The sequence below is a fragment of the Muntiacus reevesi genome, chromosome 14 (assembly GCF_963930625.1).
Source record: "Muntiacus reevesi chromosome 14, mMunRee1.1, whole genome shotgun sequence".
Lineage (NCBI taxonomy): Eukaryota > Metazoa > Chordata > Mammalia > Artiodactyla > Cervidae > Muntiacus > Muntiacus reevesi.
Window position 1 is genome coordinate 42840584 of NC_089262.1, and position 18331 is coordinate 42858914.

General features: G+C 42.4%; 1 protein-coding gene and 1 non-coding gene across 2 annotated transcripts in view; both read left to right on the forward strand.

Annotated features, from left to right (window-relative positions):
* The first annotated feature begins 1799 nt into the window (after positions 1–1799).
* The window catches only part of ITGA2 (integrin subunit alpha 2), a 104872-nt gene continuing 88340 nt past the window's right edge, over positions 1800–18331 (forward strand). The window contains exon 1 of the mRNA XM_065905628.1: positions 1800–1881. Within this exon, the coding sequence (XP_065761700.1) occupies positions 1824–1881 (58 nt within the window). The 5' untranslated portion in view covers positions 1800–1823. The remainder of the gene's footprint in view (positions 1882–18331) is intronic.
* TRNAC-ACA (transfer RNA cysteine (anticodon ACA)) lies at positions 7838–7910 on the forward strand. The gene has a single exon. It is a non-coding gene; the product is annotated as a tRNA-Cys (tRNA).

Consider the following 18331-nt stretch of genomic DNA (forward strand, 5'->3'; position numbering starts at 1 on the left):
CCAAGCACACCATCCTTTCCAAAGTTGTTCAGCTGACTCTCTGTGCCCCCATGTACTGCTACACGCCAGGCCTCCCCATCTTAGAGTTTGCTCAACCTCATGCCTGTTGAGTCAGTGATGCTATCCAACCATTTCATCCTCTGCCACCCTCTTCTCCTGCCCTCAGTCTTTCCCAGCATCAGGGTCTTTGCTAATGAGTCGACTCTTCCCATCAAGTGGCCAAAGTACTGGCGTTTCAGCTTTAGCATCAGTCCTTCCAATGAATATACAGGGTTGATTTTCTTCAGGTTTGACTGGTTTGATCTCCTTGGAACTCTCAAAAGTCTTCTCTAGCACCACAATTTCAAAGCATCAACTCTTTGGTGCTCAGCCTTCTTTATGGTCCAGTTCTCACATCCCTACATGACTACCAGAAAAACCATAGCTGTGACCAAGACAGACCTTTGTCGGCAAAGTAATGTCTCTGCTTTTTAATACGCTGTCTCAGTTTGTCATAGCTTTCCTTCCAAGGGGCAAATGTCTTTTTTTGTGTGACCTCATGGGCTGTAGCTGTGAATACTGGAGTGGGTAGCCATTCCCTTCTCCAGGGGATCTTCCCCACCCAGAGATGGAACCTGGGTCTCCTGCATTGCAGGCGGATTCTTTACTGTCTGAGCCACAGTAAAGGCTATGGGAAGCCCCTTCTCATAGTTACCTGCCTCATAAAGGTTTAGAGTGGTGCTAATAAAAATGATTAGACAAGCAACTCCTTACATTTAGTTTATTAAAACATTTGATTACATCATAAAAGTAGTCACTGGAAGGATTCTGGCTTCAGCAATGTGCTGGGAATTTGTGGGCGAACTTTCGGAGGAAAACCCAGATTTAAAGAAAAGTGACTATCCTATTTCTTAGGTTGGGAAGTAAAAAGCTCAGAAGTAGTTATGGAATGTTCTCTTTCCAGAGCTGGGCCTGAAATGATGGAAGAAAATACTCACAATGTAATGCAAACAGGAAGCATCACGAGTTCATACCGGGGCTCACTCGTCTTTGTGTCTTGAAGTAAATCCCTTCAAGTTAACAATGAAATCAGCTGCTTATTATCTTGGAGAGAAAGGAATGAGAATTTTAACACACACACCCCCACCCCCCACCTTGCAGCAGCCCTTGCTTAAATATCACTTCGGGATAATCATAACTTGTGGGCAGATCTTCTTTCCTGTCGGGCTAGTTTCTAACCTGGTCATTCTGCGCTTATTTTTGTCCGTTTCCCCACCCACTTGGGAAAGGCAGAGAAGGCAGGCACCGCGCAGCCCCTGAGAACGGAGGCTGGGGGTCATGGCTCCCTCCAGCCCTCCCACCCCTGCCACCCCTGCCAGGAGCCGGGGCCTGCACGAGGGCCAGGGTCTCTCGGGGACCCGGGGTCTCCCCCGGGCTTACGTCAGACTGTGGGGGGCGGGGTAGTGACTGCCTGCCTTTCGCCGTCTGCTGGGCAGGCAGGAAAGGCCCCCAGGCGCGCAGCCCGCGCCCCCGCGGCTTCCTGGGTCCCGGGGCTGGGATGGTGTGTGTGGGTGGAGGTGGGGCTTCCGGGGGTGTGGAGGGGCCCAGGTGCGGCTCGCTGGGCGGAGACGGCGGGCGGGCGGGGCGGGGCCGGCCGGGGCAGGTCTGCCGAGTGCCGAGGCGAAGGGGCGGGCCTTGGCGCCCCGGGAGCTGCCGGGCAACTTTTCCCGGCTCACGCCCGGCAGCGGGAGAGAAGCCCTCGGGACGGCTTCTGGAGAGTCTCGGTGCCCTTGGATCCCCGCGCAAACCCACAGCAGCTCCAGCGCCAGGGCGACGGGCTCAGGATGCGGCCAGGACGGACAGGCGGCACGCCGCTGCAGCTGGTGTTAGTGCTCAGTCAAGGTAAGCGACGTCTTTGCTCCGCATCGGTTGCAGGAGGAGCCTGCGTGGGTCCCCGGGTGGGCGCAGGAGCCGGGAGTTCTGCGCCCGCGAGGCGCAGGACGCGCGTCTCGGCTCTGATTCCACGTGGACCCAGGCTTCCAGCCATCCCAGCGGGACGGAAAGAGACTCCCCATTCTGGCTCCGGCTCGCCTCCGCCTGGTGTCCCCATAAGGCGTGTCTCACCCTGTCTGTAAAGCACCTTTCGAAGTTAACTGGAAGCGCGCTTCGCTCTCTGGCAGGCACGCAAGCGCGCACAAGCGTGGGGGAGTGGGGATTAGCCGGGCGCCTGCAGTCCGGCTCAGACAGGTGCCCCGCCAGACCCGGACTCCGCGGTTCTGTGCATCCTAGGAACTCGGTCCTGGGCGGCAGCCTGCCCTCAGCGCGGTGTCTGGTGACTTTGCAGGAGCCTGGGAGCCCAATACGCTTATTTTTCAACCCGGAGCGTGTGAATAATGTCCTCATTTCTCCAGCACTGCTGGAGCAGCACTGCTGTGTCTTCCCTTGGGGGACGTAGGAAAACCAAGCGCCTCTTAAATGCTTGGCAGAGAGGAATTCTTCTGTCCTGCCTTCCTCTTATTGTTGTAACGTCGTCTATTCAACGCATGTAAACTTTGGTCCGGAAAAAGTTCTTTCCACTTTCTCGATCTCTGGCGCTACAACAAAAGAATTACCCGCAGCTGTAGCTCCTAGGGCAAGGAGATGAGAGCCGGATCCGCCCCTCTCCTGACCCCTTTTTCGCTAAGTGGGGAAATGAGTCTGGGGGTGCCCAGCTGCGGCGCGACCACAGTCCATCAAGAGTGCGTTGTCCAAACCTTATCCAGAGCCTCGTGTGTGCTTACTTCAAGAACTTTAGTTTACTTTTGGGGTGGAGTGGGGAAGTCACTTTTGTATTTTGTAATTTGAATAGCTAGCAAAAAAAAAGTGGTCTCTTATTTTCAAATGTTTATACCAAGAGGATAAATCTTTGCTAAACTGCCCTCCTTTGAGGCATGTAGCCAGTTGCTGTCCTTGATCCTGAAAGAAATCTAATGCAAAAGATCCTGTAGCCTTTGCTCCAGGTTAGAGAAATAGCAGAAATACAGAAAAATAGCAGAGAAACAGAAATAGTCCTCACCCCCAGCAGAGAATAGGCAACAATTAGTTTTCTTGTCTAATCCTGGGTCTGCTACTTCACAGATATTCTCTCCTGGGACCCCAAAGATGTTATGAGGGGCCATCAACCCTAATCTAGAGGTTTCAGATAAAGTTACTTTCACCTTGAGATTCAGTCCCTGGAGACCACCACCTTCCTAAGAGGACCCTTCAGTCCAAGCTTTTCAGCTCTCTTTAAGTACACTTTATTAACAGAAGCTGTGGAAATACAACATCATTTTCTTATCTTCGAAGTGTTGAGGCTTGTTCTTAACAAAGCAGTGAGAAATAACTTTAGAGGAATGTGGTACTGCAAGGCATGAAGTCAGGTTCAGAGTTTTTCCCCCCCAGAGTTGGTTAACAGGGACAACTCGACACCTTGCTGCAAGCCAGCAGAGGTGATATAAAATGACAGCTGCCCAAACAGTTTGTGTAGTTCCTTCTTCCTCCTGCTCCAGGTGTGTCCATACTCAAGGAACAGGTTTTCTCTTGATTCAGGATGATCGCAATAAAGCTTTCTCATTTGTGATCTGAACCCAAGTTCCCAGGAAAACAGCATCGTTGTTTGATACCATGGATATCCAAGATTAAAGTGAATAATTGAAAGCTCTCAGTTTGTGACAGCTGCAGTTTTTTATGGCATGACCCTATCTGTATAAAATTTTTGAACACTCATCATTATTATACATACATATTTGTAGTTGTTTATAGGCTCTATCCATGTATAATTGTTCAATATAAATACCAAAAATTAAAATGTAAAAGGCTCATGTATGTGTATGTGTATTTATACATCTAGCATATACTCCAGCATATAAGTCAACCACTGTAGAAACTTAAAACCCTCAAATCTCACTTTAACACTTAGATTCAGATTGACTCTCTGTAAACATTCTCACAGGTATTTAAGAAAAAGCGGTGCTCTTAGTTTGGTTTCATATTTATCACCTTTCATTGATCTTCCTGGATTTAAGTGCTTGCAATCATTGAAGTAGCCAGCAGGTTGAGAATGGAAAAGAAAGACCATAAGAGGCCTGGATAATCCATAAACCAAGTAATAGGTCCATAGAGGAAAGGGAAATGTGATTTTTAAATGCATGACGTCACTTACACTCTCTAGTGTGTTGTTTGGCCAAGGATAATCCTTGCCCCTGGATTCTAGGCCTCATCTTTTGCTATCTCTGGTACCCTGCCCAAGTCACCCCTGTCTAAAGATTATTTTCAAATCCCTAATTTCCCCTCGGGCTGTAAATATTCTAATTTCCCTCTTAGTAAGCAAGTCCTCTGTTAGTATGTAATTTGGCCGCTCTTTCCTCCCGAAACACCGTCCATCCCTGGCTTCTGTTCTCCCTGTTTGTCTCCTATTTTCCTGGCTGTTCTTCCTTGGTCTCCTTCACAGGCTCGGCTCTTTGGCCCAGTCCTTGTTGGTATTCACAGAGTTCCATGCTGGATCCTCTTCCTTCTACCAGTTCTCTTTGGGCCTGCCCACCACTCAGGTCAGCATCTCCGGTCAGACTCCTCTACTGAGTTCTGGTTCAGTAACTATCTCCACCTAGGTGACCTCGTGTCCCCAACCAAAGTGGATGCCTCTCCTCTGAAATTTTTTCTTACATCATCTAGTAGTGTTTAATGGCAGCATTATCCTGCAAACATGAAAATCGGGGATCTCTTCCCTTGTTGGCAGCCTCACAGCCCATCTCCAAGTTCTGCCTGTTCTCCCCAACTCATGTGCCTCCTGCCCAGTTCAGGCCCTCACTTCTTTGTTTCTGGACCCCTACTGTTATTAAGCTGGTTTAACCGTTTGTCACTTTGTCACCAGGATTATCTTTTCAAACATTTATCTGTATCCAGTCACCCCCTTGCGTCAAACATTGAGTGGTTGCCCAAATCATGTACTGCAAAGACCCAACTTTGTAGCATGTCATAAAAATCTTTCACCATCTGCCCACAGCCTTCCTCTTCAGCTTCTTCTGTACCATACTTGCCCTGCACACACACATAAGCACACGCACTGCACATAGGCGCACTCACAGTACATACATCCCAGAGCCTCGAGTACACACCTGTGCACACCATTCTGTATTCTGACTGCACTTGATCATACCATATTTGGTATTAGAATATTTTCCAGACTATGTTATTTTTTGCCTTCACTGCCTTGATGCTTTTTCCCTTTTTCTCTCATCCCTTTGCAACTCACCTTTGTCCTAAGTTAAAAGAGACAACCCCAAGTAAAATGATAAAGTAGGGAAGTTTTTATAATAAAAAGGGAAATTTTGAGTAATCTCTTATTTTCAGGACCTATCCTCAATGGCCTCTCTTCACTCAGCCTCAGCCCCTCAGCCACCTTAGGCCACCATCCAATATGGTAACTCCCTTCCTCTATGACTCTCCATCTACATCTGCCCAATGTACACTAAGCTTTAATCTCCTAACTACTGGTTCTGGAGCCACTGTTTTGATTCACATTCATGGAATGGGGCTCAGCATTTAGTTTTTAAGGGACTTCCCTGGTGGTTCAGCATGTAAAGAATCCTGCTGCAATGCAGGAGACACAGGAGATGAGGGTCCAATCCCTGGGTCGAGAAGATCCCCTGAAGGAGGAAATGGTAACCCACTCCAGTATTCTTGCCTGAAAATCCCATGAATAGAGGAGCCTGCCAGGCTACAATCCAAAGGGTTGCAGAGAGTCGTACATGACTATGCTTGCACGCAGGCCACACCATTCAGTATTTAAAAACAATTACTCATACATTTCTGATATACAGCCAGGTTTGGAAGTCATTGCTTAAATACTGCACCTTCTCTTTCCTAACAAGTTAAAATTCCAAATTGCCTGTACCACCTTGTTCTGTGGTGACCAGCAAGTCAGGTGTATTTCAACACTGAGAGAATGCATCAGGTCAAGTGAATTCCCTCTAAAGTAAGTGATGACTGCTTCTGTCTTAGTGTGCTGATAGCCCTGGACACGGAGAAGGCAATGGCACCCCACTCCAGTACTCTTGCCTGGAAAATCCCATGGACAGAGAAGCCTGGTAGGCTGCAGTCCATGGGATCACACAGAGTCAGACACGACTGAAGCGACTTAGCAGCAGCAGCCCTGGACATATAAAAAAGGAAGAAGCCTATTAATGTAAAGAGATGAGCGTCTAATGGTAGAATTTTAGACATTCAGCAAAATAAAGACCATTCAGTCTGTGTATCAAAAATAAAAAATTTCTAGTGTATTACCAGCACCATTTGCATTTCCATTGTGATCACCCTTTCCTGTTCTTCATTAAGCACAAGACCGAGAGCATCGTCTTCTATGGCAGATTGGCTTCCTCTTAGATGACATCAGCCAGCAGCTACTTTCAAGGGGACAGTCAGAGAGTTGTTCCCAAATGTTGATTGCTAGAAGTAACAGGTTCTCTTTGATTCATTTTCCTTTCCAACTTCATAGTCTTCACTAGGAATGTACTGGTTGAAATACCATGTCTGTCAGTCTCTTTCTGAAAACATATGTAAACCTTCTCTACTTCCCCATAGTAACTTCCATTTGGACAAAATGTTCGAGATATGATAAAAAGATATTTCAACACAATGTCTTTGCCTAAATTTGACATAGCATATCTGCTGTTTCAAAAATCACGTCTACTACTCAAACCAACTCAGCTAGACACCCGTATTTATTTGAATTTAAGTGATACGTGGGGCCCTTACGTGCCAAAAATGTTTGCTCTTATACATTATCAATAAGACAGCACTTATTCAAAAGAAAATATAAAAAATTTCAGCAAGAATAGGGAAAATATGTGGGACCAAAAGTATCATCCTGACATCATGTAATGCTGCCACCAAAGTCACAATCAGCCTTGCTTAGCTTCGGACATTATGGAAAGACTCAACATAGCATAAGAGGGAAAGAACCATGAAAAGCAGTTACCCTAATCAGTAACTCCGAGCTGTGGAGTGTGTTTATGCTTTTGTTATAGTAACTAATGATTTACCAGGAGGAGCACACAGAATAATGACTCTCTAAAAAGAAGAATCTTGATACCACAGATCCTGAGACAACAATAGGTCTTGTGTATGAAAGTGATCCCTATGATCCCCCTTCTGATCAGATGTAGGTGCTTTGCTGCTCTGGCTACAGTGAATTCCATAAAACTAGTTTTTGATCGTATCTTTATATAACATTTGCTTTATGTAAGGCAGTGTGCTGGGTCCAATGTAGAACTGTAGGGAACATGAAACGTGGTCCAGAGAGGTTGTGATTTACTTGGAACACATCTCACATGAGGGAAAGAAATTGTCTCAGTCCTTGGGAGGGGGCTGCCTAACCAATTTCATACCCTGCCATCCTCCTTTCTGACAGAAGCCCAATTACTGGGTTAATCTCCCCTCTGCACAACTAGGAGGTAATTGAAGGGTAATTGATCTGAACCAGTGATGGTGGCCCTAGATCTCTTGCTACTCTCTGATTTGGACATGGGCATATAATGGAATTTTAGCCAAAGAGATGTGGAGAAAGCTTTCTGTGTAATTTAAAACTTGTTATATTGTTTTTGTTGTATTGTCTATGCCTATAACAAAGATATAGTGTAAGTTTTTATAACATAATAGATGTCATGTGGTTTCATGTAATTAATTGGTGAATGCGTACAGATACATTAATTGCTGAACGAGTGGTACAGATCTGCTCAGGGATTTTGGGAAAGAATTTTTTATTCCTAAGAGAGATACTAGTTAATAAGCTATTGTCAGGTCTAGATGGGAATCTTGGAATAGCTATAGCCATCTTGCTTCCCTGGTGGCTCAGACGGTAAAGCGTCTGTCTACAAAACAGGAGACCTAGGTTCAATCCCTGGGTCAGGAAGATTCCCTGGAGAAGGAAATGGCAACCCACTCCAGTACTCTTGCCTAGAAAATCCCATGAACGGAGGAGCCTGGTGTCCATGGGGTCTCAAAGAGTCAGACATGACTGAGCAACTTCACTCACTCACTGTCTTGCAACCATGATGTCAGCTAGCCTGGGGATAAAGCCAACACACTGGTCTAGTGGAAAGAGAGAAAGAAAGCAGGTCCTTGATACTGACTTTGGGTTTCTGAGTTACTGAAATTTAAGTCTTCATACCTCTTGGTGTTTTTAAAAATTTCCGTATAATTTGAAACTTTGTTATTTCTATTGTTTTATTGTCTATGCCTATAACATAAACATGTAACATAAGTTCTGATAACATAATAGATGTCATATGGTCTCATGTAATTAATTGCTGAATGAGTGGTATACAACTAGATGTTGAATTCAGAAGATGGAGAAATATCACTGAGACATGTTTGAGCATCAAGCTCTGGAGAGGCCATCCTAGGGGCAGGAAATAATCATTACTGTTCAGCTCTGCTGTGAAGAGCCTTGGAGTCCAGTTCTTTTTAAATGACTGTAAGCGATAATTTATTGTGATCAGGAGTAGGCTCCATCTCCTAGTTCCTGAGCCAGATGTCTCAGATGCTTGAATAGGAAAGGAGAAGGCCATTATGCCAGGAGCACATTGCTCCAAGTATTCATAGAAAGTGAGAGCTGGGAGGTGAGCAGTCACCCTACCATGAAAGGCCTTTATAAGTCCTGGCAAGGAGCCTGGAGTTTATCCTGAGGACAGTTGGCGGGCTCTGAAGGGCCTTGAGCAGGGCAGTGATATACTCAGGTTGGCTCCTTGGCAGATCACCCAGGCAGCAGGAGGGGACAGCGGAGTGAATGGTCTCATTTCGGCGTTAAAGATGGCAGTGGTCCAAACCCAGATAGCAGCAGTAGGGAAAGATAGCTGGGGACAGATGTGAAAGGAATTAAGGAAGAATGGATGGGATGTGGTGATTGATCGACAAGAGTGGGAGACTGTAAGACTGATACCTGGGTTTCTGATGTAAATAACTCAATGAGGGGGCCATTCACTGCAACAGGGAAGCCTGAAGGAAGGTAAGATCAGAGGAAAAAGAGAGCTGTTTGGGTTGACAGGTTGAGTTTGAGACAGCCAAGTGTACACATGCAGTTATTAGATGGTTGTGTGCAGCGGTGTTAGGAACAGGCACGAGAGTAAGGTGGGGATGGAGAGCGAGCAGTCGTGGGCATCTGGAGAGGGATTGAAGACATAATGTTGATGAGTCAGATGGAGACAGACTAGCAGGTGACTCTGGCTACAAACTAAGGAGCCACCTTAGAGGGTCAGAGGAGGAAGTGGAGACACCAAGAGAGAGAGACAGCACAGCTGGAGGAGGGAGAAAAGGACTGTGGGGACTGGGGCGCCGCAGAGGTGTTTCGAGAGCTTGATCCACAGGATCAGCTCCTTCACCTAAGTCGGGCAGGGCTGATGCCTTGGTGAGGGCAGTCTTCACTGAGGGACAAAGCTCAACCAGAGTGTTGTAGGCTGAGGAGTCAACCAGAGATGAAGGTTGGGGATGGTGTCCGGAAGTTTGACAGGAAGAGAGGAGAAAGGAGCTAGAGGACTGAAGTGGGAACGTCTGCTTAAAAACAAACACTGGAGAAACTTGTGTAAACATCATTACTGTGAGTTTGTCTGTCTGTTTGCTTTTTTACTTCCATCACTTGCAGCGCTGCACGGTACTCTTGCAGTTTTGAAATTTACATTGAAGCATCCATATTTGGCAGGAGCCCATGACATGAGAGGAGAAGAGGGGAACTGATGTCCGTGGGAAGGATGCTGTCAGGGATAAAGGAGACAGAGAGGGAAACTGGTTGCCCTGCAGCCCCCCTGAACAGATTAGAAACCACAGATGATCACGTGAAGGAAGGCAAAGCAGATTCTGGGCTATGAAATGGAGAGGATGTTAATTGATGAGAGAAAGGAGAAGCTGACCAAGGCCAACAGAGAGAAGACAGCAGAGCTACGGGAATCAGTGCCTCCCACCCTCCCAAGTGGCTGCTCAGATTAGAGGGAGCTGATGTATATACACTTTTGTTTGCTTCAGAACATATTTACCGCATTAAAGCAGTTGTAATTAACAAGCTTAGAGCTGTTTTTAGGGTGCATAATATATAAAAATATTCCAGTTCTATTAGTAGAATTAAGCTCAGTGCTTCAGTCAGATTTTCTTAAAAAAAACAAAGAAATTCTTTTGTAGCTATAGATTTATGTGTCTCCAGTTAAGCTTTTAATGGTTTATTTCTATCTAGTATAATAAAGATCCTCAAAACAATCTTTTGAGAATCTGAGTCCCATATAGCACAGAGAATTAGTGCTATCTTCAAAAGGTTCTGTTCTTAAAATAGTAAAGCCTTTTATCCTGCGTATAACTCAGTGGTTTTTTTCAAGGCATTTTAAACATTTCCATTAATATAAATTAGAAAAGAAAGCCTACTCTTAATTTTGTTAAAGTTATTAGTTCAAGGTACTTGTAGTCAAATATTTTTATCCAGTCTATGCCTGCCTACTCTTGTACATGTAAATTGCATTTACTAACCAGTATAAACTTGAACTGCATATTTTTGCAATGTTTTCAGGTTCATTGAATATTGGAACTGTTCGTAATTTTCAAATAGATTTTTCTTCCTTTGAGAGAATGGTCTGTTCTATTGATCAAACAGTTCCTAGAAGATTCCTGCAGTATTATTCTGTGTCTGAAAGAGTACCTGCGATTCCTCCTGTTATTAATTTAAAGAGACTAGAGACAGTTTGTACCATAGAAGCTGTACATAACTCCTGATCATTGAAAGGCTTTCTGTATAAAAATGAGGTTAATGTTTAAACAGAGCAATGAAAAAAAAAAGTGATGGACACTGTATTGTCAGTGTAAGAGATTATTCCATTGTGTTCTGAAGAGCGTGTGCAAAGCTATTGTGTCCATGGATGGCTTGAACATTGGCAGTTGTCATTCTCCTGATTCATTCAAAGGTGGCCTTTGTTGGTCTTTGTGCGGGCCTGATCTCATTTCCATGGATACCATGTAGAAATGCAGGCTGAATGCAAGCTGGCTTCTGGTCAATTCAGTCAGATAACTCTATCCCAAATTGTTTACCAGCTTCTTTCAGGTCCTTTAACTAAACAGCCTCTTGGACACTTATTAAAATATGGACACTAAACCTGATTTATAAAACCTGAATTTTATTCTGAATGTTAGTATATAACATAGATATTTCAGAGTAATTGACTTAGTTTTCTGTGTACTTATTAACATTGTTTTGGAGGGGAGGGGGAACATAGCTTTGAAAATTGAGGTACTTTATGTGCTCTTTATTTTCCTTTATATAAATTGTAATAGCCCAGATTAAAAAAGTCTTAATGTAAAATTGAAAGATGGTTAGATAATTTATGTAAATGTCATAGTGTCTTAGTTCTTTCAGATTGCTATAACAAAACACCACAGACTGGGTAGCTTATAGACAATACAAATGTACTTCTCATAGTTCTGTAGTCTAAGATCAGGGTGCCAGCAAGGTCACATTTTGGTGAGTGCTCTTTTCCTGGATCCTAGCTGGTGCCTTTTGCCATGTCCTCGTGTGGTGAAAGGGGCTAGGGGCCTCTGTGGAGCCTCTCTTATGAAGTACTAATCCCCTTCATGAGGGCAAAGCCTGAGCGCCTCCCAAAGGCACCCACCCACCTCCTGGTACTGTCATCTTTGAGAGTTAGAATTTCAATACAGGAAGTTTGACAGGACACAGACATTCAGACCATAGCATGTAGTAACTATGAAGTACCTTTTATTATTGCAGTATTTAATTTTTACCCCTAAATAATCATATTTTAACAGATTAGTATCATTTTCTTTATTTATTTTTGGCTATGGTTCAAGTGGGATGAAAACTTGAAAGTGTTAGTCACTCAGTCGTGTCCCACTGTGACCCCATGGACCGTAGGCTGCCAGGCTTCTCTGTCCATGGAATTCTCCAGGGAAGCATGCTAGAGTGGGTAGCCATTCCCTTCTCCAGGGCATCTTCCTGACCCAGGGATTAAACCTGGGTCTCCTGCATTGCAGATGGGTTCTTAGCCCTCTGAGCCACCAGGGAAGCCCCAAGATGTGACCTTAGCCCTTTTTAATAATACAGTTCCATAGTTTCTTATCTTTATCTGTGTTCTCTTTCTAAGATACAATTTAGTCCCTAACTCATATTCTATAAATCCTTTAAGTCTCAGTTTCACTGAGGCTCATGTACCCCAAATCCTAATCCAATTTAGTTGTCCTTCTCATATGGACCTTTCATAGCAGTTGTCACTTTCTATCTCAATGATCTGTTTACTTGAATTTACATCCTATAAATCACAAAATCTGAGACGATGGGAGCCATGTCTTGTTTTATCGAATGAATGAAGCATGTATGACAGCTACTGTAGCATGAATTAAAGGCACACTTTCTGAATGAATGCCAAGCTGAAAACTTTCTAGCACTTTCCAATTTGTATATGCACAGATCCTTTTATTTACAGGTTTATCCAAACATGCTAAAATATCCCTTTAGTTGATTTTTTTTTCACTTTGAGAAAGTTTGTCTGCTTTTGGAATGTTTCTCCTTTGTCTCAAAATGTCAAACTAAGATGGTGCTGTTTACAAATAACAAGGTAAATAAAAGTATTAGGACAGTGCAGACATCTTTTATTTCCCCCTGAAAAATCCCTTCCTGTTCCCCTTTTCTGTTTGCATAACGCAGCACTATAATTTATCTTAACTTGACTATCTCTCCCACTGAATACACGTTTAAGATTACCTTTCATTCTATTTATCATTGTATTCCCAGGACCTGGCATGCTGTAAGCACCCAGAAAATGATTGGTAAAAAATTTTAAAAATAAAGACAGAATTTCAATAATATGAGGTAAATATGTCCATCAAATTGCTAAACTTAATACTTTAAGTTTATAGCTTTTCTTTATAAAGCAGGATATTTCAATATCCTTATAGAAAACGATGTACTGATACTCATGTTAACAGAAAAAAAATATATTTCTTTCTTTTGATATTCATGTGAAAGTAAATTTTCATAGATATAATCACTGTTTATATGAAAATGACTTGTTTACTCTTTTCACTTATCTTTTGTATATGCCTTGCCATGTGGTCGTTATATTTATAACTTTACATTAATACATCCTGCCATGTCATGGTTAACTATTGTCCCATTGTTGGATATTTAAGTTGTTTCCTGTGGGTTTTTTCCCCCTATTGCAAGTAATGTGGCTATAAATATCATTGTATGAGAAGTTTTTTCTTTCTTTTTCCTTTTGGACAATTTCCAAAAGCAACATTACTGGATCAAAACTTATCTTTATTTTTTAGCTCTTCTTGCATACTGAACACTGTGGTCATCAGTAGTGTATGATTTTTACCACTTTTACCAACATTAGGCTTTAATTTATTTTCTGTAGGTTTTTTTAAACTTCTTATAGTTTGGTGAATGTAAACTGGGTGCTTCATATTTATTTTAATTCTCATTCTTTATATTCATTAGAGTACATTTTAAGTTACAATTTTAAAATGTCTATCTTTTGAAAAATATATTAGAGTAGGATATTCTAGTTAGTCCTAGAAGAAGCCTCAAGAGATCATCTAATATTGCTAATAAATACCTCATTTTTACAATAACTAGCTTTTGAAAATGACTGAAGTCCAGGACTCCAACCTGCAGTCTATCATTTCAAGATAGCCTTCACAATTTCTTCTGAAAATTTCTTTGATAAGCTTCTCCTTGTCCCCTACTTCCAAAATGGATTATAATTCATTTTCACTTGATGAGTTGTAGTCATGTAGTTAAGATTTCCATACTTCTGTGCGTCAGAATACTTTAGAGAGAAATAAGACATTCTGGTTTTCCAGAGCACTTGACTTTGAGTCTCTGAAGATTGGTCTGGTTAACTGTTGCCATGTAACCAATCATCCTAAAATTTAGTGGCTTAAAATGATGACCATCATTTGTTACCTCTCGTGGTTTCCTGCACAGGACTTTGAGGAGAGCTTGGCCGAGCCATTCTGACTTGAGGTCCCTTATATGGTTACTGTCAGGGGAGGCAGCTCTCTCATCACGTGGTTCCGTCAAGTGGTTTCTCTAGCATGGCAGTCTCTGGGCGGCCTGATTTCTCATCGGGCAACTCGGGAATCCCAAGGCAAGTGTCCCTCTCAAAAGTGACAGAAATTTCATGATCTTTTCTAACCTAGACTTAGAAATCAGGCAACTGCATCTCTTCATCAAAGAAATTTACCAAACCACACCTAGATTGTAGGGGAGGAGACTTACTCAGCATCTTGATGGGAAGAGCCTCAAGTCAGTCCCAGACATGTTTTAAAACCACCACAGTGACTTAATCAACTTAATGGTGTTTATAAGACTGTGGATTGTTTAGATCCATCACTTAGCATTATTGACATTTGAGACTCGGTAACTGGGGGCATGGAGCAGTAGGGGTGGCAGGAGGGGCTGTCCTCTGTACTTTGGGATGCTGAGTGACATCCCTGGTGTCTACCCAGTGAATGCCAGTAGGCACACCCTTTCCCCACAACAGTAAGACAACCAAAATGTGCCTGGATGTCACCAAAGGACCTTGGGGGCAAAATTGCTCCCAGTCGAGAACCCTTAATATATTAAACAGACATGTTCATGGCATCATGGGAAGAACTCCAGCTCTGAAGAGTAGATTTTAATTTTATTGCCATTTTTCTGGATGAATTTGAATAAGTCACAGGCAAACTGTTCCCAACCTTGCTGGGTCACTGGGAGGATCAAATGGAATTGTGAACAGAAAGGTACTTCGCACACTGTAAAAGCAGATATAATGTTACTTTTCAAAATTCATATCCTTGGTGTTCATCCTTTTCATCATCATTCGTTATTTTAAGGGTCCTCAGTGGAGTGCCTATCATTTGGCGGTAGAGTGTCAGACACGGGAGGAATTGGAGGATTCAAAGTAGCTCCCCAGGCCCTCTGCTTCCCACTTCTAATGTCACCTGTGGAAGAGAATCTAAATCCTTACTAAATATAAAATTTAACACTTAAAGACTTTTAAGAAAAAACTACACTTTTCTTTCTTAATGGAAGCAGGAGAATGTTACACTGCTGTATTTCAGAAGCAGTTTTAAGGGTCATTTTATGCCTTTGGCTTTGCACTGCTTTTTTTTCTTTTAAGCACTATAGCTATAAGCCAAACATTGTAGAGCTTAAATCTCTCTATGGAATAAATGTGTGGTTCTTTTCAAAGGGCCTATAATTTCTAAGTTTAGCTGCTTTATTATTTTTTTTGAGAGGACGGGCGAAGGATTTTCTAAATTCTTTCCACAGTATTGTCCTTTCAGCATGAAGACAATACTATTGAGAATGATTTCCTATAATTTTGTACATGTTCAAGGATCTAATGCAACCTATGCCCATTTTCTGTTGTCGTACATATTCTAGGTAATGATTAACTACACTTGAGAGTTTGAAGTCTGTTTTCTTAGTTTCAAAGTCAGGTCTGAGTAACCCATTTCCTGCGTCCGTGGCTTCCTGGAGGGTCCATGGGCTGATAATGTTTTCTTGGCTCTCATGGTGAGTGTGTGTCAGCAAATTGCAGACACGCTATCCTCCTACCCATTACACAGCAGTTCTCAGAAACTTAAATGGAAACTTATTCAGGATATGCTTTTTATGTCATAGGTGAAAGTGGGATCACAAATTGACATGCCTTTTAAAATTTCTCAGAAAAAGTGTTGTTGTTAGTAACATATAATGAATGATATTAATAGTTAAAATAATCACAAAAGCAAGCTGTCTTTACTAAGTGTGCATCATGTGCTGGACACTGGGCTGAGAATTTTATTATACTCTCTCTGATCATGGTAAATAGGCATATAGATTGGGTCTATTTCAAAGAAGAAGCTGTGGCTTATAGAAGATGAATAGCTTGTCCAAGGTCACAGAGCTATTCCAATATCAGAGGCCAAGCTTTTGGACTCTACAAAGTATTGTTGGTCTTGTCCAGTATGTGGATTTTTCAGTTAAAAAGAAAAATTCTTGAATTTCCAGCACTGACATAGTTCTGCCACTTCGTCACCCCCAAAATATAGCCGGTCTTCTTTTTAGGATTCTCCTAAAGCCAGGTAAAAAGTAAAGTTAAATGTTCTCTAAAATTATAAATAGAAAATAAAATGTGTGTGTATATTTTTATATACAATCCACTCCAGTATTCTTGCCTGGGAAATCCCACAGATGGAGAAGCTTGGCGGGCTGTAGTCTATGGGATCGCAGAGAGTCAGGGACGACTTAGAGACTAAACATCAACAAACGTATGCCCATATCTGTATACATATGTATTAGTCTATCTTTTAATCCTTCTCAGAAAGAGGACTGTATCTCAAAATGTATCTTTTCAGTAATGTGAATTCAACCATCTTTCTTTGAATTACTCTGGGACTTATATTTGTTAATGAACCAGGTCTTTACTTATCTCCCATTGTATGTATAACTTTTTCCTATTTGGAACCAGTGTGTTGTTCCATGTCCAGTTTTAACTGGTTCCGAATAGGAAAAGGAGTACATCAAGGCTGTAATTTGTCACCCTGCTTATTTAACTTATATGCAGAGTACATCATGAGAAATGCTGGGCTGGATGAAGCACAAGCTGGAATCAAGATTGCTGGAAGAAATATCAATGACCTCAGATACGCAGATGACACCACCCTTATGGCAGAAAGTGAAGAGGAACTAAAGAGCCTCTTCATGAAAGTGAAAGAGAAGAGTGAAAAAGTTGGCTTAAAGCTCAACATTCAGAAAACTAAGATCATGGCATCTGGTCCCATCACTTCATGGTAAATAGATGGGGAAACAGTGGGAACAGTGGCTGACTTTATTTTTTTTTTTTGGCTCCAAAATCACTGTAGATGATGACTGAAGCCGTGAAATTAAAAGACAGGTGCTCCTTGAAAGAAGAGTTATGACGAACCTAGACAGCATATTATAAAGCACAGACATTACTTTACCAACAAAGGTCCATCTAGTCAAGGCTATGGTTTTTCCAGTGGTCTTGTATGGATGTGAGAGTTGGACTATAAAGAAAGCTGAGCACTGAAGAATTGATGCTTTTGAACTGTCGTGTTGTAGAAAACTCTTGAGAGTCCCTTGGATTGCAAGGAGATCCAACCAGTCCATCCTAAAGGAGATCAGTCCTGGGTGTTCATTGGAAGGACTGATGCTGAAGCTAAAACTCCAATACTTTGGCCACCTCATGAGAAGAGTTGACTCATTGAAAAATACCCTGATGCTGGGAAAGATTGAAGGCAGGAGAAGAAGGGGACAACAGAAGATGAGATGGTTGGATGGCATCACCGACTCAATGGACATGAGTTTGAATAAACTCCAGTAGCTGGTGATGGACAAGGAGGCCTGGGATGCTGCAGTCCGTGGGGTCACAAAGAGTCAGACACAACTGAGCAACTGAACTGAACTGATGCATAACTTGTTAGGTGGAGAGGTGAAACAATCAGCAGTCCTTCTGTTAGTTCAACTGATTTTTATTGATCTACAATCATGTAGATACTCCTCATACTGGCAAATATAACAGTGAATAGAACAGGTAAAGCACCTACTTTTAGGGACAAAGGCAGATTTACCATAGAACAAGTGAAGCTTAAGCATCAAGACCCTCACTTCAGGCCTTTTTCCATGTATTCACATGTCTGATATTTTTATTACATATGTGAAAGTTCAGATCATTATCTCTTTCATACCCTAACATATTTCAACAAACACATCAACAACAAACTGGTTGATAAATGTCATCAGTTCAGAAAATTTCTGGATTAATCCCTGTAAAAGAAAATTTGAAGTGCCTTGAAATATTATAGCTCCTGTGTGATACTGGGGGCCTTCCCTGCTGGCTCAGATGGTAAAGAATCTGCCCGCAGTGCAGGTGACCCAGGTTTGATCCATGGGTTGGGAAGATCCCCTAGAGGAAGAAATGACAACTCACTGCAGTATTCTTGCCTGGAGAATCCCATGGACTGAGGAGCCTGACAGGCTACAGTCCATGGGGTCACAAAGAGTCGGACATGACTGAGTGACTAGTGTGTGCATGCACATACATGCACACATACACACAAGATACTGGATAACAATCCTGAATATTTACTTGACATTACAAATAAGGTATTATGGAAATGAAAGAAACTTTTTTTAACTGAAATAAGAATAATAATTTTAAACCTCCAATTTACCATGCCAAAAAAATGAAATACTTTTTAGAGAATACACTTTTATAAAGCTATCAAGTGAAGAGATGATCAAAAGATGTAGAGCCAAGGCAAAATGTATTACAGAAATATTGTCAGG